Source organism: Pteropus medius, unplaced genomic scaffold (genome assembly GCF_902729225.1).
Source record: "Pteropus medius unplaced genomic scaffold, Ma_sr-lr_union100, whole genome shotgun sequence".
NCBI classification, from domain to species: Eukaryota; Metazoa; Chordata; class Mammalia; order Chiroptera; family Pteropodidae; genus Pteropus; species Pteropus medius.
This window is the reverse complement of record NW_024351735.1, coordinates 3,849,326-3,875,564: the sequence shown is the minus strand read 5'-3', so window position 1 is coordinate 3,875,564 and position 26,239 is coordinate 3,849,326. Positions and strand designations below refer to the sequence as shown.

General features: G+C 37.1%; 1 protein-coding gene and 1 pseudogene across 1 annotated transcript in view; one reads left to right on the top strand and one right to left on the bottom strand.

Annotated features, from left to right (window-relative positions):
* The window catches only part of LONRF1 (LON peptidase N-terminal domain and ring finger 1), a 28,781-nt gene extending 17,069 nt beyond the window's left edge, over positions 1–11,712 (top strand). Inside the window, exons 7-12 of the mRNA XM_039846487.1 lie at positions 49–163; positions 3,335–3,456; positions 5,960–6,118; positions 6,233–6,395; positions 7,808–7,960; positions 10,371–11,712. Coding sequence (XP_039702421.1) covers positions 49–163; positions 3,335–3,456; positions 5,960–6,118; positions 6,233–6,395; positions 7,808–7,960; positions 10,371–10,529 — 871 coding nt within the window. The 3' untranslated portion in view covers positions 10,530–11,712. The remainder of the gene's footprint in view (positions 1–48; positions 164–3,334; positions 3,457–5,959; positions 6,119–6,232; positions 6,396–7,807; positions 7,961–10,370) is intronic.
* Positions 11,713–23,991: 12,279 nt separating this feature from the next.
* LOC120589106 (uncharacterized) lies at positions 23,992–24,110 on the bottom strand (annotated as a pseudogene).
* Between the last annotated feature and the right edge of the window lie 2,129 nt (positions 24,111–26,239).

Here is a 26,239-nt window from a genome sequence, read left to right as displayed (position 1 = left end):
AATAGATAATTTACTGTGAAAATTAACATGTACTTTGGTTGATTTCAGGTTGTTTTTTGAGCCAGTAACAACCCCTTGTGGACATTCATTCTGTAAGAATTGTCTTGAGCGTTGTCTAGATCATACACCATACTGTCCCCTTTGCAAAGAAAGCTTAAAAGAGGTAAACATTTCACATTTATCTTTTTACTGCTCTTAAGTTTGGCAACATGGTTTGATTTCTTGTTAGTCATAGAAATAGTGATTATCATATTCAGAATGAATTACATTACATATGCTGAGTGACCAAAAAGGATAACGTTTCCTTACTCACATGTTAGTTTTAGAGAAATATGAGATTGGAGAGAGTAGGGAAAGCAGAGAGGTCCTGGAGACCAAGTCCCCTGTACTTAATTTTTTAAATAAAATGGGCATGGTCAAGTACCTGGTCAGGAATAGTTCCAATTTTAGTGACAGTACTGGATAAACCGAGCTATTCTGCCTCCTACCCCCAATAAAAGATTTCAGGCCTAGCCCAGCCCCCTTAACATCTGGAATAATTCTGTTCAATAGAACTTCCTACATCGATCTGTTTCTATAGTGTCCAGCAGGGTAGCCACTAGCCACATGTGACTATTAAGTACTTGAAATGTGGTTAATGTTACTAAGGAATTATATTTTTCATTTTTTTAATTTTAATTAATTTATATTTACAAAAGCACATGTGACTAGTGGCTACTGTCTGCATAGCTCAGCTCTAGAAAGTGGTAGACTGGAAAGGAGAGAAAGGCATTTGCCACATGCCTTCTTGTAGAGTCAGTGATCAGCTCTAATAATTTTGTTAGGAAAACAACTAGATCCCCAGTGGGTATCTTCTATAGCAGATGGGAGGACAACACCCTCTCAGTCCTGCAGGGATGATTGGAGCCCCTAAGGTGAGGCCAAATCCTTATAATCTTGAGCTCTAGTTGTGAGGTAGCATTGCTCGGGGAGAGCAATCCTGTCTCTGGTGGTTGACAAGATTATTTAAAGAAAAAAGTGTCTTCCAAATATGAATACAAATTGATAAAACCATTTTACTATTGAATATACATAGTTATTTTCTATGTATAAAACACAACACTGTGTAGATACTTTATAATAGCATATATAAATTGTTACATTTGATAAGAGTCTTACATCATAAGCTGACATGTAAAACACAAAATCATATACAGAATAATTACAAAGTCAGGAAACAAGACAAACTTTGAGTTTGTTAGTAGCATTATCAACTAATATACTTAATGTTTTCAGGTGAAGTGCTCTAAATTTGCTATTTTTCCTGTGTTTCCAGAGTTTTTAGATATTCTGAAATACACTTTTTTCTAGATTAACAATTAGATACATTACTTTAAATTTAGAGATATATTTAAAAATATCTGGAGTTTGAAGGAAAATAAAATAAGAATATTATTTAAAAATGTAATTAACATACTGTTTAAAAATAACTATCCTGTGCCCTGACTTTGAAGATACCCTGTATAATATAATTTGTAAAGTCTAAATATATATTTTAAAAAAAAGTTATCTGCTCTAGTTTCGCACTTTTCATACTTGTCATTTTATTTTGCTCATTTTTTCATTTGAATATATTTTAAAGATATGATTTTTATAGTAGTATAGTATTAATGATTTAATACTTTCCTATTGTTGGATTCGTGAATTGTTTTGTTCTCTCTTTTTTTTATACCATACTTTACATCTTTTACTATTTCCTTAGGGTAAATTCCTGGGAGATAAATTACTAGCTCAAAGGTCATATGTTTATAATACTCTTAAAACCAATCGCGAAATTGCCTAGGTCCCTAGACATGTATAAATTTAGATTCCTGTCAGAAATGTAAGAGATGCTATGTTTTCCCCAATTTAATATAATACATGAATATTAAATTTTAAAACATCTTTATTTAATAAGAGATGGTAATAAAATGGATTTTTATAACATCTGTAGTTTGATTAATTTTATAATAAACTTGTTAGTTATCTGTGTCGATATAATCTATCTGCTCAGGAGTACTCCTCTCCATTCTATAGCCCAGTAATTCTCAAAGTGTGCTCCCTTGACCAACAGCATCTGTACCACCTGAGAACTTGTTAAAAATACACCTTCTCAGACCCCACTAAATAAGAAATTCTGGGGTGGGGCTCAGCAGTCTGCATTTTAACTAGCCCTGATTCATGCTAAAATTTGAAAACCAGTACTGTTACCCATATCCTAAACTCTCATTTTTCCTACTCTATTTTTCATTGGATAATGACAAAACCCTTGTTTATGCTGGATCTACAGATTAAAGGACAGCTTCTCTTGATCTTATCTTGTCATTATCTCCCAAGAGGTTTTCCTCACTACTTTTATTAAATAAATTTGTATTGGGCATTTTATTTGTGCAAAATTCTGTGCACACCCTCTGACCTGATCCCTGCTCCTATGCCCTATGCAATTTTTCGTTACAAAGATACACTGTATCCCTGTCCATGTAATCCAGTGCAGAGTATGGTAACTGCCTTTTATACGGCAAACGCAGTAAAATGTGGCATTCTTTAAGAGACAGAAAAATAAGGAAGACTTTCTGAAAAGGTAAAACTGGAGCCAGACCTTGCAGGATAGATAGGCTTTTCATATGCAGGCATGAAAGAGATGACTTTTAGCAGTTGGAATAGAGAATGACACAAAATGCATGAGGGCAGCAATTTTTCAGAGCATTAAGGGATTGGTACAAATTTATAATTTTTTATAGAGTCAGGGGGATCATGTATGAAAAAAACCTCTTGATAAGGATTTGAGTGATAGTGGGGTAAGAGTGGAAGGAGAATCTGAAAGAAAAATTATTTGGAAACTCTGCCACTGAAATTGGGAACAAAAGGAATAATCTTTGCCCTTCTTAAAGAAGGCACATGCATTATTTTATTTATTTTATTTATTCCTTATCTTATTTATTTATTTATTTTTCTTAGTTAAAATGACAGTTTCAGGTACCCATGGGCTGTCAGATAGAAATTGGCCTTTGGTGTGGGAGATGTCAGGGGCGTGGCTGACAGCTGCTAAGAATTTGTGACCATAGCAAGAAACAGGTCTTATGTAGAGTGCTTGGTTCAAGCTGCAACCATGGATCTTTATGCTCTTGAGCAAAGCCTTAGACAGGTTTATGTGTTTAGCATCGTCCACTGTAAGGCTCCCCCTCGCTAATTCAATTAATTCAGAACTGACTGTATAAATATATAATAAAGGTTCTACTATATCAATTAAAACTGTTTTTCCTGTTTTATACTGTAGGAAAAAAGTATTGGAATGTAAAATGATATTGTCTTTTAGTATCTAGCAGATAGGAGATACTGTGTCACACAGCTGTTGGAAGAATTAATAGTGAAGTATCTGCCTGATGAGCTGTCTGAGAGAAAAAAAATATATGATGAAGAAACTGCTGAACTCTCACAGTAAGTTTCTTCTCATAAAAATGACCACAATCAAATTATGAACTACTACCCTTTAAAATATTAAGGAGAAACCTTCTTGTGGCAAGCTAGATCTGGTCTTTAGTTCAACCCAGTTTAGTCAAAGGCATATTTTAAAAAAATATTGGTCAGCTTCCCCTATCCTCAACAGACAGAATTTTTTAAGTTAATTTGATAACTTCTAGGTGTTCTTTTGGGAATTATTGACTCAGCTTTTTGCAGTGTCACAGTGTTTTAGACGGGGGAGGGGTTTCTTAGAGTGACATAAGGCATTGGAATCGGGAATAGAGAGGTGGAGCTGGTAATGGTGGTTGCTGGGAACAGCAGCTGTCAGGTACTCAGGCAGGGCTGGAGGAAGGTTGAGGATAAATGGCCTGGATTGGTAGGGGGTTTAACCATTTAGAGGTTTGGAAGGTGGGAACTTGAGGCTGAAATTGGAAGGGGGCGTTACTTAGGGAACAAATTTTCTGTTAGTGAAAATGTTGACTAGTAGCAGAATTGAGTTAGTATCAGGAAGGTGAAAAAACCTGGAGGTAACTTTGGGGTTTAGTGGTACAGACCTTTAAGAGAGCATAGTGGCTAATGAGGCTGGGTAGGTTGGACCTGGTTATGTTGTTCTATATTTGTTTTCTTGTACTTTTCTTCTCCCTTTCCTTTCTCTTCATGTCTTTCACCAGTCACAGTGTCTTTAAAATTTCTTTCGTAAGTTTTTAGTTTCTTAACTCTTTTTTCTTTCATTTTTTTTAAACTAGAAGTACTAAAGGACAAAATTGCAATTTTTGTATGCTGTTTTTGTTGAACAATTTTTGGTTTCCATTATTTTTCAAAATATAAATTGAACATTTTATATTTCACGCTTTCTGAGTAAAAGTTAATTGAACTTGCAGACTCTTCTTTTTCAATATGTGTCCACCAGATATCTTCATGGGGCCAGTGGCCTTCAACAGAAGAAAGACTTCCAATCTTTTCTTTATAAAAATTGATATTGACTTGTCTATTTATGTAACTGATATTTTACTGTATGATTTTATAATAGAGGATATTCTGATGTGAGGATTATGAACTTTTTTGATCAATATTACAAAAAGCTGAATGTAGGAAAGTTGCAGATGTACTTTAAAAATCTTAAACGTAATAACACAACCATACTCCCCATAGAAGAGTGGAATCCATGAGTGACAGATAGAGTTGTAACATGAGGGGAGCTGAGTGTGATAGAGAGAAGCTTGGGAGAATCTTGCTGCTTACTACTGAGCTATTTTTGTTAAGAGGCGGCTCATCCCCTGGTACTTAGAAGTTTTGCTAATTAATAGGTCTACTGGGTTTTTTTCCAGTTCTTATGTTCGTAAGGGGAGTGCTCAGTGATGGTAGAATACACAGTTTTAAAAATAGAAGAACTAGCACTTGTGTATTAAACATGTTTTGATTAAATGTTACTTTTACATAAATAACTTTTGGTGTTTTTGAAGAAAAACTAGAAAATATAAATGAGGTGGGGAGCCATAATCTATAACTTAAAGGGAATCTCCTTTGGCATTTTGGCATATATCCTTCTAGATTTTAATATATACATGTACGTTTTAAACATAGATGAGATCATTTTATTCACATTATTCTAAACCTCCTTTTCACATTAGACTTTTAAATTTAGTATCCCATTTTATAATTATGTCATAATTTATTAGTCCTCTCTTTTTGCTTAAGTTTTGGCTACTGTACACACAGTGCTTCATCGAACATTCTTATGGTACTTGTGGGAAAAAAAAAAGCCTATGGGTTCAGAGGATATGAATATTTTTTAAAGTTTTGATGTATGTAACCACATTCTCTTCAGCATGTTGTACTGTTTCAAACTGCCCCCTGCACTGCCAGTTTTCCCCATACCCTTGCCAAAGCTGAGCATTGCCTGTATCCTTATTTTCTGCCAATCTTGCAATGAGAAATGTATCATTTTAATTATCTGGAAAAAATGTTATTGAATTATCTGTTTTTGATAATTCAAAAATATTTTTTAATATTTTTAAATTCTTTAATGCATTAAAGAATTTTTAATGATTTGCTTTTTGTCTTTCGTGGGAGCTCATTTTTTCTTATTATCTAAGAGTAATTAAGAGTATTGTATGGATAAAAGATATTAGCTCTGTCATGTTACAGATATTTTAAGCAGATTTTTAATATAAAATAGTAGTTATAATCAGTTGCTTTTTGATTCATAAAGATTCTTAACTCTATATGATAACCCGTTATATCTCAAATTCAAATTGACTTGTATAGATAAAAGGATCACAAGCAGATTTTTAGTGTTAATATTGTATCAGTGTGAGCTTAATGAAGGGAATGCCAAGTTTTGTTCTTGCCAAGAATAAAAGTCACCTTATTTAGAGCTAATTTCTTTTTGTTTTATATTAATTTATTACTGTTGCAAGCTTCAGTCATTTTGATCGTATGTTCTGATATAAAATAATGAAATTTTTCTCTTCTTTAGCTTGACCAAGAATGTTCCAATATTTGTTTGCACTATGGCCTACCCCACTGTGCCTTGCCCTCTTCATGTATTTGAGCCAAGATATAGATTGATGATTCGAAGAAGTATACAGACTGGAACTAAACAGTTTGGAATGTGTGTCAGTGATACACAAAATAGGTAAGCTTTTTGTTTAACTTAAATATTTAATATTTTTATTTATATTAGAACTTTCTTTGAATATCGTCGAGAACTTGTTGCTCGAACTTCTATATTAATTAGTTTTTCTTTTAGTTTTGCAGATTATGGTTGTATGTTACAAATTAGAAATGTACATTTCTTACCGGATGGAAGGTCTGTGGTTGATACAGTTGGAGGAAAGCGGTTTAGGGTTTTAAAAAGAGGAATGAAAGATGGATATTGCACTGCAGACATTGAATATCTGGAAGACGTTAAGGTATTACAAAATACTCTTTCCCAGCACACTTTGGTATACTTTGTCCTAAGCATTGTGCAGGCATCCAGGTCATTATTTGCGCGGCACATAAAACAGTTGTTCCTGTCAGAGACTCTCATCCGTACTTACACAAATAAGATCCAGGTTACCTTTTTCTTACCTCACTCTTAATCATCCTAAGTTCCAGGAGAACTTGGGAGACCAGAACCTAGATCCTCTTCATTTCTTCAGGCTCAGCAGCCACCACAGTGCCTAGAATATATGTGTGCATTCACATGATAGGTACTTAACAGTAGCAGTTGATTGAATTTTAACCATTTTTAAGTGTACAGTTCAGTGACAGTAAGTGCATTCACATTGTTGTACAAAAAGCAGATGCCTTTTAAACTTTAGTTTTGTTTCATTTCAAATCTTTCAGAAATAAAAAGTATGTTCTTTTGTCTCCTATGTGCTGTAGACTCACCTTTAATATTTAAGAGTGTTTTCAGAGTCCCTTTGTTGTTTTCATGTTGAGTCATCCTTGAAGTGTGAAAGGCTGAGTCAGGCCTGGTATTTGTTCAGATGCATTAATGTATATGGAACAGAGCACTCCCTGGCAGGTCGTGAGTGGGATATAAGTGCGTGTTAAAGAAATCAAGATGGGACGGATGAGTTATGTACTATCTTCCCACCTGCACTCTCTGAGACTACTCCTCTGGAGCTCAGGCTGGAAGGCTGATGCATTTTGTCTTGCATTTGCAATTCTATGATCTAGTAGTCTGAAGGGCGTACAGAGGGATAATGGAGATAGCCACAGCCTTGGGCCTTTAGAGCAGAAGTCCATCATTGCATAATTTATTCTCTATCATTTGATATACTGACTTTATATGCTAAGTTATTTGTTGCATTTTTTTGTTTTTGTTTTTTGACCCAGTTCCCTTGTAAGAGATATAATTATGCTTGTCTTCCATCCTGTTATGCTTTCTGTCATGTCATTTGCACCGTAAACTCCCTCTCCCAGTCTTTCCTTTTATTGTAGGAACAACCATTTTCTTCCACTTTTTTGTTCCACTGCTTTCAAAAGCCACTGATCCATAAAGGCAAAAGGAATTCCAAATTCTTGTAGACCTTTGTTCAAGAACTCACTCTTAATCTTACCCCTCCTATTTGGGGGCTGTTAGTAGGGTTCTGCAATATTGCGTTGCTAACTCAGTAAGGCCAGGTGGAGGTCAGGCCTTGCTGCCGTTCTTTAGTCTGGCCCATTGGCATAATGTGAGGCAGAAATATATGATATATGCTGCATAACAATAATACCCTCTGATCCAGCACTGAAATAGGTATTCCCTATTTTTTTTTTTTCCATTTCTGTAGGGTTGGTGATATTAGACAGGGAAGATTAGACACAGAAGTCTTACTAACTGTCATATTTCTAGGTTGAGAAAGAAGGTGAGATAGAGAATCTCAAACAGCTTCATGATTTGGTATACTCTCAAGCCTGCAGCTGGTTTCAGAATTTAAGAGACAGATTTCGAAGCCAAATTCTTCAGCACTTTGGATCAATGCCCGGGAGGGAAGAAAACCTTCAGGTATGATGGCTTTGATATTGTTTTCGAAAGTCTCACTTTTTTTGTTGGCCTTTTGCACAGCATTTCCTTTGTCCCCGTCTTTAGAATCATTTAACCATATTCTCTAGAGCTCAGTGGTATCCACTACATTTTATATAGGAAGGGGATGGAAATAGGTGTCAGCTGAGAAGCCTATAGGAGTTAGTGCCAGAGAAGGAGAAAGCCCTTAACTGAAGCATTTTCAGATAGAGGGATTAAGGAATTAAAAATGGGGCATGGTACCACCCAATAAATTGTGACTGTGAGACAACTGTACATTTAAGCCAGTTAGCTGTCGCTGTTATTCTTTGACAGTTAAGAGATGTAGCATTTTCTGTCTTTTCTCACCTCTCCTTGTTTTCCCAACTTTTACCCTGCTACTTCAATTCATTTTGTCCCTTCATGTTTAATACTTCACTCCTCATGAAACTGTTCTTATGATCTTGCCCAGGTACTTAGGTTTTACATTAAACTTAAACTAATTAATATATAGCAGGCACTTTCTGTGTAAGCAGATCTGTGTAGTAGCCACTGTAAGAAGCATAAAAGAAGAGTCCTTATTCTGGAAAATCTTACTTTAGACTCATCAATGCACTAGCTTTTAGGGATAAGCATTTTGAATTGAATTGAATAAAATGTGTGTGGTCAGAAGGTAATAGATTTCATAAAGGAATGGCTATAAATAAGTATATGAAGATGGAGAGATAAGATTTCACTGTGAAACGCACTGCCTCTCATTCCAGTTTTCAAAGATTGGTGTAAGTCTGTCCAAATCCCAACTGAATCTTTTATGTGAACTTGAAATTTCAACATCAGACCATCTTGAGTACTTATTCTGTGTCTAGCATGTTATCAGTTGCCATGTGTTTGATCCTGGCTACCTGAATCTGATTAAACCTTGATAGAAATAGCTTTTAATAAGTACAAAATTGAATAAGGAAATTTTAAATGTTAACAAACCAACTTGTAGAAAAATTCAACATTAGTCCCCCATCACTGTCACCACCCTCACTTTTTATCATCCCGTCCTCTGCCACTACTTTCTGTCAGTTGTATTTTATAAGTCAGGATTCAGCCAAGAAAGCCGTAGAAGCCACTGTATGTGTTCTGGGGACGGAGCGCTCACTGCAGGGTGCAGAGCTGACACAGGCATTGGGAGAGCTGGAGGAGGACAGCTCAGGGACTCGCCACCGATCTCTGCCTACCATAGCGAAGTGCTGTGCTGCTCAGGGGCTTGCAGGGAAGCTGCTGTCATTCTTAGGAGTCCCAGGGAAGTCTCACCAGTATCTCTTCTGCAGCAGTGGAGCAGGTGGTGTTCAAAAGTTCCCTGGAAAGTTTTTGTAAATTTCATATCTTCCCACACTTGACAGCAGTCTCCAGAGAATAATGGCTTTCTCTCTTCCAACTTCCACATCTCATAAGAGTGGCCTCTCATTGGTCAAGTCTAACCTGGAACCCGATGGGGAAAGGAATTCTGGGAAATGTAATTTCTGATGTCTCTGAAATGCAGAAGGAGGCGGTCGTGATGCTGAATTGAGAACAGACAGTACGCAAATAGAGAAATCTAGTTTGATTCTAAGAGGAGCATATTGAGATCAACACTGATGTCATAACTCTTTTTGTCATTCTGAAACTTCATGTTTCAGGTTCAATAGAAAAATTCAATGTGTAGTAAAGGTGACTTAAAAATTCTTTTATGTAAATTCATAGTTCTTGCAATAGCCAGTAGTCAGCCCTTGCAACATCAGAGGGACTTCTTTGCTGGGAATATATGTATATCTTAAATGAAACTAGAAGCTGCGACCCTTTTCTTATATCTTTTCTGGGATTCTACAATTCTTTAAAGAAATTTTAAAATATGAATGAACTTTTCTTAATGTTTTAGTTATATATTTTAAGAAAGTAGTTCTCAACTAAGAACAGTTTTATCCCCATAGGACATTTGGCAATATCTGGAGACATTTTTGACTGTCACAAGTGGGGAGGTGCTGCTGGCATCTAGCAGATATAGGTCAGAGGTGCTGCTAAACGTGCTGCACCACACAGGACAGTTCTCCAGATGCTAATAGCCTGAGGTTGAGAAACTCGGCTTTAAGGCAGTGCAGTGCAGAGGAATGAGTGTTGGCTGTGGAGTCAGGTCTGGATTTGAATCTTGGCTCTACCCCATATGAGCTGAGAGATTTTGGACAATTTATATCACATTTCTGAGCTTCAGTTTCCGCATTTTATATGGACATAGAAATAGTATTCTTTACGTGGTTGTTTAAGGAATTTGAGATAGGACTTGATACGAGAAAGTGCTCAATAATGACTGGCTTGTTGGTGGTTTGTTACTGTCGTTATTACATAAATATTTCTTTTATTAACACTATAACATGTTGATTATTTTTAGGCGACCCCTAATGGACCTGCGTGGTGTTGGTGGCTTCTTGCAGTACTTCCTGTAGATCCCCGATATCAGCTGTCTGTTTTGTCAATGAAGTCTTTGAAAGAACGGTTAACAAAGATACAGCATATACTGACCTATTTTTCTAGAGACCAATCTAAATAATCAACCGCTTGGACCTTCCTTTAAAGTTACCCTAATCTGGCTGTGTTCATGGCCAGGTTGTCTGCTGCCTTTGCACATCCAGTGCTGGTTTGAGAAATGTAATGAAACTGTTGTTTTATTTTTTTTTTTCCTCCTTCAACCTCCGGAATCATGTGGTTCTGCAAATGAATACCTTCAACTAGGATCTAGACCACTAAGAACTTGCACAGAAAAACACGCTGCGAATGTGTGTTAAACCTCTACGTCGTGATGAAGTTGCACTATGTACCGTGTTCTAAAATGAAACTAGAACTCTGTGTATGTGTGTGGACTGTGTGTGTGCGCGCGCATGTGTGGGTAGTATGCGTGCATTTTCTCTGGCTTTAAAACTTTAAAAGAAAAACAAAAAGCCATAGAGAGCAGAACTTGCCGAGGGTCATTTATTGCCCAAGTTTACAACAGTAGCGATACCAGATTTTGCAAATTGAATTTGCCTCAGATTTCTCTGTCCTAATGCTTATGTTTGCACAAGTATGTAAACTATGGTATTGAGTATCATCACTCTTTGTTGGAAATCCTGCTCTTGCTGAACTGTCTTGACCATTGACTATGACATGATTTCTTATTTATGTAAATATGTGCATCCCAGTGGCCAACGGGCATTGGATGCAGAACCTAGAGCCAGTTTTCAGGAACAATTGCAAACCTGATATGGTACTGTGCATCTATTCATAAAACACTTAAAACTGTGAAAATATGGTTTACATTTAATTGTACATAAAGGTAAATGGAGAACTCAATTCAGTACCAGTTAGTTTGTACATTTTAGGGGGCTTTTCACATTAACTGCCTATCTATGTAATTTATAGTTTGACATGATGTGTTTGTTTTTAAAAATTACATAGTTTAAACCATTAAGGATCTGAGGGAAGAGAAGCTTAATATAGAACTAAGCTTTTAAAGTATGTTTTATTTTTTAATTCTGGTCTTGGTGCAAATGTAAGTTATGCCTTATTCTTATCACAATTAGATCACCATGCTGTGACATGGTTTATATTCATGCTGCCCTAGATACTTTTGTAATTATTTGTTGCTAACTTGTGACTGTCCCTATTAACTTTCTTTTATGTAAGTAATTTGTAAAAGTTTCCTAAAAATTTTGCTTTTGCTTATTTAATTTTGAATAAAAGCTGAATTCATAATATTTTCTTTCTTAAATTTTAGATCAGTGTAAAAAAATTCAGTGGAGGAATCAAAATGCATTTAGTAAAGAACAGATGGCATTTTTGCTTACGTTCTTGTGCTATGAGACATGAACTTTAGCTTTCAAAATACTTTTTTTGGTCAGTTTAAAAAAAAAAAAACACCTATAGCACCTGGTCTTTCTAGGTGGTCTCCCATCCAAGTACTAACCAGGCCCAACCCTGCTTAGCTTTGGAGATCAGACAATGGGTCAGGTTTTGACCAAACAATGCAGTGTCTTGAGGCTTAAAGCCCTAGAACTGTCCTCTAAAGCACCATTTTTCAACCTTTTAAAAATCCATGTCCCTTTAGGATAAAAAATTCTTCCACGCTACCCCCACTGGGGACTCCTCCTGGTTAAACAGACTTGACCATGTTGGTCCTCAATTTCCCAGGTAGGATTGTCCAAATATAAATAAATCATCTATTAATACTGAATGTTTTAATAAAAATATATTCAGAAAAGACTGCCTAGAGGACTGCCCTTTGCCCCCTCAATTATCCTAATTGAGAACCTGTTCATTAGTTCTGCAGAAAACATTTTCTAAAGAATGGGTTATTCCCCAAAAGTACCTTATCAATAGTTTCCGAAGCATTAGATTACACTTTCTTGTAATAAAAAAAAAAATTTCTGTTAAATACTATCTGGATAAATGAAGAGTTTAACAGCTCTCAAAATATGTATCAAATGACAGTAGGAGTTACCTGGTGCTTAATCTACATCCATAATATGCATGGGTATGCATGTGCGTGCACACACACATGCACACACAAGTGGGCATTAAGCGGTCTCTATATATAGACACACATACTAACGGGAATTCATGTGTTTTATCATTTGACCTTAATTATTTTGTGATAGATGATCTCAGGCACTGTCTATAGATTTTTTTTATCTGAAAATTTTTCTTACTGCAATTTTCATATAGCGTGCGTGTATATATATATATCTGTCAGATTCTTTGGCATATATATATATATGCCAAATACAGAAAATACAGATATATATATATATATATATATATATATATATATATATATATATATATGCCAAATACAGAAAATAGATTTTTTTCCCTTATCACTTTAAGTGACTAAGTTCTGTCGTGAATTCAACATTTCAGACCAAAGTATCTACTTGTCACTCTTCTTAAACATCTGCCTATACATGTCTGGTTCTTCTTGTTCTTCAAGGTCCAACTTGGATGCCTTCACTCAGACAGAACTCTGAACTCCAAAGCACTTTTCTTGGACTTGGCTTATGGCACTCACGAGAGATAACTGAATTAAATAGGTAAACCCTTCCCTGAGTATTATGACCTGTGTTTAAGCTCCAAGATATAGGCTGACCACTGAACAGAACTGAAATAAATGCCAGTTAAGAGAAATCGGATAAAGATGTTTAGACTGCAAAGACCTTTGCCTTCCCTTCCCAAATCTGAAAAACGACAGTAAAGAAAATGAAACCTAATGGCATTGTGAAACCAAAAGTTCATCAATTGACCAATGCTTTTGAGGAATTTCTGAGATTTGGAAATGGGATCTGATATAGACCAGAGGAGAACATAGCTTTACAGAAATGGGGGTTTACAGGGTAGCTGCAAACTAGACGAGCAGATTCCTTGGAGAATCTACTACCTTCGACAGCGCTGGGTCATTTGGCGCTACTCCCAACTTGTGCTGGGCAGCAGGCAGCAGCCGCAGCAGTTCTGGCCAAAGCACTGAATGTGGGCATCAGGCCAAGGAAGATCCATGAAACCTCAACTAGCTACAGTAGGATGGAGAGTCTTTGTGCGCAGACAGCAAGCTACTGAGCTTGCTCGTGTGGCTGTGTGTTCCAGTGTAACCTCACCAACGGGATTGAATGAGCAACCCCAAATGAATGAACAAGGATCCCAAATGACAGAGATGAGTAAACAATCAAATGGTAAAAAACTGAGGAAAAACACTAAGACAACAAACTCAATATCCTTAGATTGAGAATGTGCAATTTTAAAAAAGATCTGGGAATCTAAAAAATATTCTTCAAATGATCCCTGACACCATAGAAGCATTCAGTAAAAGTCTGTTGAATCAATGAATGAATCATAAAAGTTAAGTAGATAAGCTATACAGGAGAATGAATGACTGAATGAGTTGGAGGGTTGAGTGGGGTGGCGCTTTCCAGACCACACGGCAGAGATCAATAAAGTCAAAATATGAGGAAAAAAATTGAGACATGGAAGATAGATTCAAAGTTTAATGTCCATGTAATGGCTGTTTCTTGAGAGTAGAAGAGAAGGAACATAGTAAAAGTAATACTCACAGAGCTCAGAACAAATAATCTCGCTTTCTTAGGGACAAAATTCATCTATTTAAAGGGAAACAATAAGGCAAACTTACACAGTGGGCTGAGGACAAACAAAATAGCAATAACTCAGTTGACATCCCTGCAATGAGATGACTAACTTAATGATACGAACTTTCTTCCTAAGCCAATGTTTAAATGCCAACATTTGAAAAATGTTTTTGTTGTTGTTGTTTGTTTGTTTGTTTTTAAATAGGGAAGACATTTCTGACCTGGGTTAGTAAATGAGCTCTCTTGGAGACCTGCCTCCAAATAGCTTTTGGCTGTTCATCAAAATTCAATGAATCTTTAAAGAATTTTTTTTGGTCACAATTTAAGATATTGAAAAGAATATAGGCTTAATTTCAAAATATGGTTAAGTACTTCAGAAAAACCCTGTAAAGTAGGTATTTTTGCACAGATCTGTAAAGTAGGTATTTTTGCACAGATCAGGAAACTGAAACACTAAGTAATTTGTGGGTTGCATTGTGTCCCCCCCAAAACATGTTGAAGTCCTAACCGAAACCTCAGAATGTGACCTAACCTGAAAATAGGACCAATTGTGCAGGTGTAATTAGGTAAGATGAAGACACACGAGTAAAGTGAGCCCTTACTCCAATATGACTGTTGTCTTTTTAAGAGAAGAGGGACATACAGAGAGGAGAGTGCCATGTGAAGCACAAAAACACACAGAAGACAGCCATGTGGTGATGGAGGCAGGGATTTGATATGTCTACAAGCCAAGGAATGCTTGAGGGTACCAGAAGCTGGAAGAAGCAAGGAAGAATTTTCCCTAAAGGTTTTGGAGGGTGCATGACCTTGGAGACATCTTGATTTTGGACGTCAAGTCTCCAGCATTGTGACAGAATAAATATATATCGCTTAAAGCCACCCAGTTTGTGGTACTTTATTACGGCAGCCTCAGAAAATTAATATAGTGTTCATTTTGGATTGACAAGGATTATGATTCAAAGGCCATGAAGAAGTGGGGCTGAGAAATTTCTTGTTTAGATTATAATTCATTCTAGTAACTCATCTGTTATAATTAATTCTAGAGTTGGAGAATTTGTAGGCAGAGGTAAAGTTGCCAAAAATAAAGAAAGGAAGGGAATTAGGGACAAATCAGCAGATGAGACTCAAAATAATCATGCCTTTGTCTTCAAAATCATCTATTCATAAATCCATTTAGATCAGCTGGTAAATGTCAGTCACGGATAAGAAAAGCCATCCTCCTATCCCAAGTCAAAATATCTGAATGATTTTAGCACCTCATATGTATAGTAGTTACTTAAGACATACCTGTAGAAACACTGCCTATCGATATAAATATGAACAAATGATTTCGTGTTAGCACTAACTTGGTTCAGTTTTCAAAATTAAAAGCTCAGTAAAGTTGACAGGGAAACAAATTTTATGAAGTCAAAGGTATCTATGTATTTCCTGGGACAAATTATCTTTAAATTATTTTCACTCTTAATTTTATAGATTCTTGTGCTACTTCTACACCATATTGGTGACAATATATGAAGGTTAAAAATTACAAATGGAAAAACTCCAGATCTTTAACCAAGAAAATACTATTTTCACAGTTAGATATCTGGTTCCAAAAATATGAACGTTTTCCTTGTGCCCAGCACTAGGACAGGTATTTGAAATACTGATATCAGCTCTTTAGAAACTAACAGTTTCTGATCTGCTCATAAACTTGTGTCACAAAACACCTATACTCCATTTCTCCATAATTTCTCCATTAATCCAGTGATTTGTCAAATGTCCCAGATTACTAAAAAATTCTACTGGATTATTGTTACTGAGAGCTGTCTTTCCTGGTAGAGACACACAGCGTCACCTGGTGGCTAGAGAAGTCAACTGCAGGTTGAAATGTCAAGCTTGTAGCAATGTCTCATTCTAGCTTATTTTCCTGCACAGTCCTGGGAGGAAATAGGAGGACTTACTTGTAAATACCTAGGTTCAGATTTACTTCTGGTCTCCATGGGTAACCAAAAATATTTGCAAATGCAGTGAAGAATACTGCCCAAACTCTAAAATGTGAGAGTTAAGCTAACTGCTCACCATGTAGATGTAGATGACTGTTTTGGTGGTTTGTTTTAATATAATTATAAGAAAAATACACATTTTAAAAGAAAATTAAATGACATAGACATACAAAAAGCAAAAAGTGAAATTTCTTTACCAATCCTCCCTACCATTCCAATTATCGAACACTAGATATAAGTGTTTTGTTCACCGTTTGGACATGTTTTTAGACAGAAGAGGCTTACTGGAGGTTTCTTTATACTAGTAAAAAATAGAAAAAAAATCCCAATGCAGTAGGAAGCACCATCTGCCACATTTCCTCAGTTGTAGAAATAAGCCTCAATTAATAAATCTAAAATTTCACCCAAGAGCTTCCAACGATCCAAAATTTATAATGATCGATACTAACATATGAATAAATTATCAAAGCACAAACTTCATACTGTCTATTAAAATGGTACCTCTTAAAGACTATGTGTAGCACATTTTTACCCTCAACAGAATCTTTTACTAGTTGATCCTCCATTTGGTTGAGACTTTGTTGCCACTGGTGTTAAAGTATGAAAAGTCAGAGAGAGTCAACTGTCAAATAGCACTTTAACAGGTCTCTGGTCCTAAAGACACATGCATCTCTGTAAGCTAGTCAATCAATATATACAGTTCTCCTCTTTACTACACTATTGACTAGATCATGATTTTAGGCTAAGGAAGATAACCAGAAGATACTCCCTCAGCAATCTATCACCATGTTATATTGTTCTTTATGTCTCTTAGAGATAGTGAGTGTGTCACTGACATTTCTGTAATCCACTGTGATTCTGTTACGTCTTAAATTCAAGCCTGTCCTTGGCCCCACAACCTGAGAGATCACTGCAGGCTAGGGGAGCTCTGGCTATAGAGCCTCTCTAAGTGTTCCTTTAGGTCTGCTGTGAACCCACAGTTACTTCTCTGTATTCATTCATGAAATAAACAACTAGAATGTCCTGCCAGAGGCTTGGCAACAAAAATAACACCAAGTCCCTGCCTTCAGGAGATCTCATAGTAGGCAAAGATGAGAAACAGGTGATTAAAAACCAGGGCCAAGTGTGGTGATTGGCATACAATTGGGGTATTATGTGCACTTTAAAGATGGTCACTTAATCCAAATGAGGGTTGGGTGACAATGGGGTATTATGCTAGTTCCTGGAGGGAGGGACACCAGGCTGTCTTAAAGATAAATAGTGTTTAATCAGATGAAGAAGAGAGGGAATGAACTCTAGGCAGTGGGAACAGCATAAGCAAAAGCCTAGAATTCTTCTCTATAAACTACAGTAACTACTAAGGATGATGGATATGCTTCTTCCTTTTGAGCACAAAATAATTTACCTGTGGTGGTCCTGCCAATCTACTAGATAAGAAATGATTCAAATACTCTGTGAAATTTCATCAACGTTACTGCATTAATGAGCATAATAAATGTTTGATTTATCCCATAAATGCAAAGAAATGCATAAATCCATCTCTGCTTCAAACTTTATTGCTTATTGATAAAATAAATGCTAGGAGTTAAACATGATGGAAAGGGAAACATAAACTTTTTTTGTTCCGTTAAGTCACCACTTTCGGTCATCTTTTTGTCTTCTAAGTATTTGTTGAAGTCTTTTGTACCCCATGGGCTCGTCTCCAGTTCTCTGTCTCTGTGGGTTAATATAATTTTTTTTACTACCTCTATTTTAGTGCAAATTTTTAAAGTAAGAGAATTAAAAATATTTGGTCATTTTAATTTTAATTGGAAGCGCCAAATTAATTTCTGTCACCCTTAAAAATGGGTTAGTTGTTCAATGAAGAAAATCACTCACTAGGTCTGTCTTTTTTCGCCACTAGGTGGTGCTGCCTCACCTGAAGATGGAAATAGGGGCCGTCAACTCAGCTTCAGAGGGAATTGGACAGATCCACGTTCTTAAAGACTTCTCTCGTTTGGACAAAGGAAAAAGTGATATATATAATACATATTATATATATATTAGATTAGGCCATAGTGTTTTTTAACACCAGTTTTCTTCTAGTTTAGAAAAACATTCTCCATATTAGAAGGGGAATACTTTTTAACCATAATCTTTGAAACCTAAAAGATGAATGAATATTTTTACTAATATTTGCTAGATGTGAAATCTTAGATGAGTTATTTAACTTTTCTAAGCCTCAATTCTCTTATCTATAAGTTGATGAAAATGATAACTATATCGTATATATTTTAGGAGTTAAATATTTATTACATATCTCACAGGGATGTATAAAGGGTACACAAAAAATGCTACTAATGACAACAGTGTTAGAATAAATATTGATCACTTCAATATTTATTCTTAAGATGATCACTTCAAAGGTCTATATATAATTTCTAACATTAGTTTCAAAATGAATTATTTCTTCTCTCTCTTATCCATATCTCACTTGAATGGTAAAGGAGTAGGTGGTCTTTTTTTTTTTTTAACAAGAGGAAATAACCACATTTAATATATACATAGGCATGGGAAACCTGCATATATGAGAAAGTCAGAGACCCCACATGTGGGAGAGGTTCAGAGATAGAAAAGGAACACAAGTATACGAGCCATTATGAGCTGGGGATGAGGGAAGGTGCCTTGGGGATTTCAAAGGGCCATTGCAGGATGATAAGAAGAGCTTGTTTGTTCTTTTTAAAGTAAAACAATGACTTTTTTTTTTTTAATTGAAAATGGTTGTATGTAAAGGTGCTTTGCATACTGTGTTCTGTAGTCAATGACCCACATGAACTATTATCTCTTGGAGAAAGTGGGCCCAGATCGTCTGCACTAAGCGGCTACACGAACATTCTTGGGGCCAGCTCGCAGGATTTCCTCTTCGGTGGAAATCATCTGTGATCCTCAGACTGTGTGTTTTTACTGTGAGGCGCTGCCCCAAGGCCCGATCATTCAGTTCTTCCTTGAGTTCTATTAGAAACCACAGTATCCTTACAACAAATTCCTTAACCTGCTTACCTTAGCTTCATTCAGATTCTATTATTCATAATCAAGTGAACCTTACTTAATAAGCAAGGTGAAATAATACATTATTTTAATAGCACCAGAATTTCTTGTAGGGATGGAACTGGTTTTGCCTGAGAAAAATACCTTGAAAAGTAGCTTAGAATTTATTGTAAAATCTCTAAGCCATGACTTGGGGAGATAGCTGAACTGTTACAGAAGGAATGGGCAGAAACTTGAAGGTAGAGCAGAGTGGTGCAGTATGTGTTTGTGGCAACTGGGGAGAGGATAGGCGAGCACATGCATTGCAGATATCTACTAGCTAAATAATTCAACAAAAATTGAGGGTGATGGGAGATGACAAAAAAAAACACCACAAACCAGGTTCCTCTTCCCCAACCTGGTGGGAATGGGAGGAATTCAGAGCTATCATTGCACATGGAATTGTTTTAAACCAGTTTTATGATGTTGCCTTCAAAGGTTAGGCTACTTCTGATATTGGAATTATACTACTAGGACAAATGTTAATAAATGAATTTTCTGGTTTAAAACCATCATGTGTTGTTTTATTGTCATGCCTTAATTTTATTTTGTTCAAATTTTCTTCTAAATGTTTTGCTTAAATTTAATTTCTTAGTAATGACCTTAATTATCCATGTAATTGACCAAACCAAATATTTCCATTCAACAGTTGTTTACTGAGCATCTTCTAGGCACTGAATTTGAGAGTTGAATGTTGCCTAGATTCATGAAATCTTGAAGTCTAGCTGGAGAGATAGAATATTTACTGCAACAAAAATAAGTAATTTAAAATTTTTATCGGGGCTATCAAAGAATCAAAAAGGATATGGATATAAAGAAGAACAGGGCTGAATGACTTATTTTAGACTCAGTGATCACGGAAAACATTCTTGATGAGCATGAGAAGCAGCCAGGCATGGGAGGAGAGTCGTGGTTGAAGAGAGAATGTGTGTGAAGGCCCTGAGGTGGGAAACATCTGTCATATTTGAGAGCCAGGTGTAGCCTTTTAGAAATGCACTTCCCCTGAGTCAGAGGATACATCGGTCTGGTGAGGAGCTAGAAGTGGAAGCCTTTCCAGAAAGTTTCCTATTCCTGTGAGCAATTCGATCACCCATTTAGGCATGGTGAGAGACTATTTCCTATCTTTAAATCACTTCCTTCCTGTATTTCCCATAACATAGGGCCACGCATAAAGAGCTGACTTTACACAAAATGTGGTATGTATTCTTTGCACAAAGTAGACTCTTATTTGGCTGTGTTGTGAGGTTCGTAAGACAGCCGCCACCGCTAAACCACAGGCACTTACTCCACTGAGCTTACAGGGTGAAATGTGCCACAACGCGTCTTTGCTCCTCTTTGCTTCCGGAAGCCACATGTGAAAACTGACCTCATTGCGTTAGCCATACCTCATGGCTCACGGCAGCGCGAAACTTAGGGATAACCACAGTGGGGGCAGGTCAGCTACCATGGGACTCTTCGTTTCCCATGAGAAAGGGAGAAATTACTAAGAGAGAAAACCAGACTCCAAAGAGAAAGTTAGAGGGACCCTCTGGTTCTGACGATAACTCATTGATGGAAAGAATGTTATTTGCCTTTTATAGTAATTCTACAGCAGTTAGCTTGCAGAAAAGTAGTGACATTAAAAATTCTCAAGTTACCGAAAGGAAATCTTATATTCTTCGTATGGGAATGCTATAACCACCTCCTCAGTGTTTTACTGGAATTTCTATTATCTGATAAATGGTAGTGGCAAAGGCTTTTAGACAGTAATCAAGAAGTATGGGTCTTCTCCAAAGTACTATGTGATCTTGGGCAAATCTTCATTTTTTGGGGCCTCATTTTTTCCCATCTATATAATTAAGGGCTCAGACTGTTTTCTGAGATGGCTTCCAGTTCTACATATGATACCACAGGATAGCAGACTGAGATTGTAAATAAATGCAGAAGATTGGATTCAGCAGAAGTGGATATGAGTTTTGGCTTTATCACTTAATTATTGTTTGGTTTTGAGAAAAAAATCATAACCTTTCTACCCTCAGTTTTCTCACCTCTAAAATGGAATCATAAAAATAATAAACGACAATTACGTCTGGTTAAGGTCAAATGGGGTGACAGATGTGAAACCTTTGTAAATGCTAAAGCTCAGCATAAATGTGAGTTTTATCACTATAATTATGATGATGAAAATAGAAATAAACAGTACCAACCAATACTGACTTATTATTTTAAAGTCTGTGAGTATGTGGTTTCTTCATCTACAGGATAGTACAATTACTATCACCATTTCCCAGAGGAGGAAACTGAGGCAGGGGACGTTAAAGGATGCAGCTGACAAAGAGGCCTGGTTGGTGACAGAAGGCAGTTAGGCTCCAGGCCACGGCATGACTTCTTGTTCACTTCTAATCCTTAAAGCTCGATGCGACGAGATATTATAGACTTAATGTGACGGCAAATCATGGGTGGTTCTACTCTTAAAGCCTCTTCAGTCATTTCCTAAATTGAAAAACCTACTTTTTAAAAAAATAATATTATCCCAAATGATTCGTGGATTTCACAGTCTTGCATCAAAACACATGGTCTTAGAATTTTCCCTAAAATGTATATGGTAAGAGAATTCAGAATGACCAGCAAATAGCACTCCTATTCAAAGAGAGATTCCGACAGGGCCATGCAGGAGGTTTAAACATGTAGTCCTAAAATCTAAAAATAAATAAATAAATAAACCCTCAAAACCAAAAACAGTGCTCATGTTTAAGTTGTTGTTTCGTGTACACACGACCTTAACTTCTGGAAGCTGTCCCACTTCTCCAGGCCTGCCCCCAGCAAGCACTTAGAAAAAATATCTATGTCTCAGTCTAACTCAACCCTCTTGCATGAAGGCTGCACTAATGACAGGCATGTTTCTGTGGTGGAATTTCAAAAGCAGCAGGCAACAATTTAATTAGCTCAAATTCAATAAATCTCCATGATCCCCAGCAAGTCAGCAAGCTATCAGCCTCACTAGCAATTATCAGCAGAGATTATTCATGTAGAACATGATGCCTAACATTTGGCAATACCTAACATGGAATATTTATAATTTTCTGAGAATGACTAACAATAGATAATGGCATTAAAATGCATCAGATTTAATTCTGTTAGAATCCTCGATTTAGAAAGAACTCACACAAAAGGATATGAAACATAGAAAACCTCAATCGATAAATGGTCAAAGGATAGACAACTTGTAAAATAATTTCTCAAAAAGTGACTGAATAAGTATTTTATGTAGGAAAATGTTAATCCTGGCGGGAGTGGGTCATACTGTGTTACTCACATCTGTGTTAAACAGAGTCATTATATAATCCCCTCACTTGAATGATTGCTTACATTAAGCAGCCCCTACTATCTGCCCCAAATCTCATTTATGATGCTAAACACTGTTTTGGGTTAAGAGGTGATTTTCGGCTTTGATGGCAGAGTTCTTATTTGAGAATTTGTAAGAGTTCTGATCAAAGAATCTAATGAGATAAACCAGGTGAGAGTGTGTTTCAGGCATCCAGCTTCACCTTCCTCAAGGTATGCACCCCGCCCCATACCTACTAGATGGAGTACAGTTGAAATCCAGGAGATGTACCCCAATTCTTTAGAGCTGACTCCTTGCTTATTCATAGAAATTAGAATATAGGACTTCTTCCTGTATTCTATACTCCTATAAAGTTATTCATAAAAATAACCTTAAATTTTCAAGAATGATAATCTAGTGAAATATGTTTCCTTCATTTTCATAGGATTACTCTTATTGTCTGATGTTTTAGGGTTTTCGCTGCGTGGTCCTGCTGACCTTGTTAATCAGGATGGATTAGGCTTGGCTGTGAGTGATGGAAAACTCAAAATAACATTTTCCTAAACAAGATAAAAGATTCTAAGTAGATGGTAAAGGGCTGGCGTGTTGGTCCACAATGACGCAGAACTAACTCTTCCACCTAGTCCTCTCCAGTACCTGGCCTCAACCTAGTGTCGTGGCCTAAAAAGGTAAAAGCCATATTTCAGGAAGCAGAATGAAGGGAAAAATAAGAAAAAGAAAAGGGTGCATGCCCACATGCTGCCGTTAGAGGAAGGATCTTTGTGATGGTTCTAAACATGTCCACAAGTCCCTGGACACATCAAGATGGGACGTATATGACCCCTCCCCTTGAACCTGGCCAGGCCTTTAGAAAGTGGCAGAAGAGTTTCTGTGTGATTTCACAAGTAGATAGACATGGTCATGAAACTTCTGCCACTTTCTTTCGAGATATTCATCCTGGAACGCTTCAACCATCACGTAAGAAGTCTGACTACCATGAGGTCTCCATGGGGGTGGAGGAGGGAGGAGTGGTGAAGAAACAGGGAGAGAGGCTGAGAGCTCCTTATGCCTCACACACACGTTCCCTTAAGTAGCTCCAGAACTAAGCAAATGAGCGAAGAAAACCAGATTGGGACCAATTCCAGCTGGAGGCATCTTCACCACTGCTGGCTGCCAGGAAGTGGCCATTCCTGGAAAAAGACACCTTTCCTGCAGCCTACTCCTCTTTCACACGTTCAGGAAGTTTTAATCAGGCACCTACCATGTCTTGAATGTTTTCCTTAGCCTTGAGGCAGAGTCTCTGAACTTCAGTTCCTCTCAGCAGACTTCTAGGTTAATTGGAATTTTCTAGATAATGGTGTGTTCAAAACAAATACAGAAATGAAGTGGATAGTGAGGATATAAATATAGCTGACAGTACACTTAGTTTGCTTTAAGTTTTATTTTATTTTATTTTATTTTTATTTTTTAGGTGAGGCAACCCTTGGTTGACCTCACAGATTGCGAGGACCTTGTCAGCTTACAATCTCTTGTTTTTTTTATTTTTTATGCCTACAGCACCTGGTCTTCCCAGGTGGCCTCCCATCCAAGTACTGACCAGGCCCAACACTGCTTAGCTGCTGAGATCAGATGGGATTGGGCTTGTTTAGGGTAGCATGGCCGTAGACAGTTTGTTTTAATTAAAATGCATTTTATTGACCTCATGGGTGGCCCTTTATAACAAGTGAAAGTAATGCTTTAAACTTAAAAATAATTTACCAATAAAATAGTATTTTATCAATTTTGTATATTGGGGTTCCATTGTAAAATAGTTTGAAAACCACTGATCTATCCTTATCTCTCACAACACATAGGAATCCCCTTCCAACAGCTTCTATCCGTGGTCATCTGCCTGTCCCTCCAGTAACAATGTAGCCCACGTTCTACTAGAAGTGTTTATTTTTACTTTTGTTACTTCACATTTGGATTTTTGCTGACCTGTCGCTCACTTTGCTGCCCGTGAAATCTCACGGAGATGACTGTTTTCGTTTTCGGTCTCACATACCCGTTATTACAGAAGCTCCTCCACTTCCACAATCTGGTTAAGCTCTGCACAGCAAATGTCCCTGAAACTAAGAGACTTAAAAGCAATTTGTTATGTCTCATGATGTGAGTTGACTGGGTGGTTTTCCTGATGGTCTCGCCTGGGGTCATCTGAGTGATTGCATTCATTGGCCGGGGGGACTGAAGCATCGGTTGGGGTGCCTTGGTTCTCCTCCACAGATCCTTCTACCTCTCTGGCTTGGCTGTTTCACCATGTGTTGTTCTTTGTGAAGTTAGACTTTACACTTGGTGGCTGACTCCAAGACGGAGAAAGCAGAAGTTGCCAGTCTCTTAAGTCCTGAGCTCAGAAGTCCCAGAATATCATTTCTGTTCCATTCTGACAAGGATACACATTAAAGCAAGAAAAGCAAGTTACAAGGCCAGGCCAGACTCAAAGGGAGAGGAAATAGATTCCACTTTTTAGGGGAGAAGCATAGGGGGAGAGCATTGTTGGTGGCCCTATTTTTGCCTACAACCAACCCTATTCTGGAAACCTGTAAGAAGTCATTTTCCCCCCAGAGATTCTAATGGCTAAGAGAGGTTAATACCTGTGATCCTTCAATGCATTTTCATCCAACAGGATGTTCTTCTAAGAGCTTTAAAATCAGATGGTCTTTTCCTCCTTGTTAGTATAAGAGAGGCAAACTTTAACTCTACCTTTTTAGGGTCTTCAGCAGGTCTGACAATTAAAGACATAAGATAGATTAACAGGAGAAAAGCCTAAATTTAATTTTTAAATATACATGGAAATCTTCACTACAAAATAAAGACGTGATGAAGTGGCAAAACCCCAGTGTGTTTATACTAAGTTGAACAGAGAGGCAATCATGGAAAAACAACTAAACTATACAGAGAGGCTAAAGGAAGATGAGAATTATTTCAACAAAGTCTGTTTGCACAGAAGTCTCTTGTCTTCAACTCCTTGTCCCTGGTGATGAGAATGTTTCTTTCCTCCTGGTAGCGGAGAATATCCTGCGCACGGGAGTTTATCTTCTGTTTTCTGGAAGAAAAGGGGAAATCAGAGCGCCCCTCCTGCTCCTGCTGTTTTTCGAGCGTCATTCGCTCCATATAATTCGTATGGAGTGGTATATTTTCTAATGTAAGTTCTACTAGCATAAGTTCTACTTACATCTATTTCCAAATCAGATCAGTTTTAGCTGGGAGGAAGGTCTGTTGGGCAGGCATCCCCTCTCCAGGAAGGCTGCCATATGTGTTATAGGGAGTTATCCGGCAATTGATTTGTTTACGCAGGTTGGTCACCCAGCTGAAGCAGTGAATGAGAGCTGAATTCCAACTCATGTTCCACGCTCTGAGACTTGCACCCATGTGTGGGACGGAGTCTCCCTGCAGAAATTCACAGCTGTTCCATCTGCAATAGACATGGCACCGTTGACTTTCATGCTGTGCAGATTTGAGGAGGCCTGGGCGTCAACGGCTTGTCTCCAAGCCATAGTGGCTTACTACTTTTACCATGTGGAAATTTCAGATGACCTCCTAGCCTTTTTCTCAAATCTGCCAAGAACTCCCTTTTTTTCAATTTGGTAGTTATTCTTTCTAATCTTTTGCTGAATATCATTGATTCATTAGGGTAGCTCTTTTTACACATTGCTTGGTCACACTGACTTGTTCCTATGAGCCAATCAGTAATGTCTTCTGCATATACAATGCTCTTACAATTTCTCTATAATTTCTACTGTTTTCATTGTAATTGTGT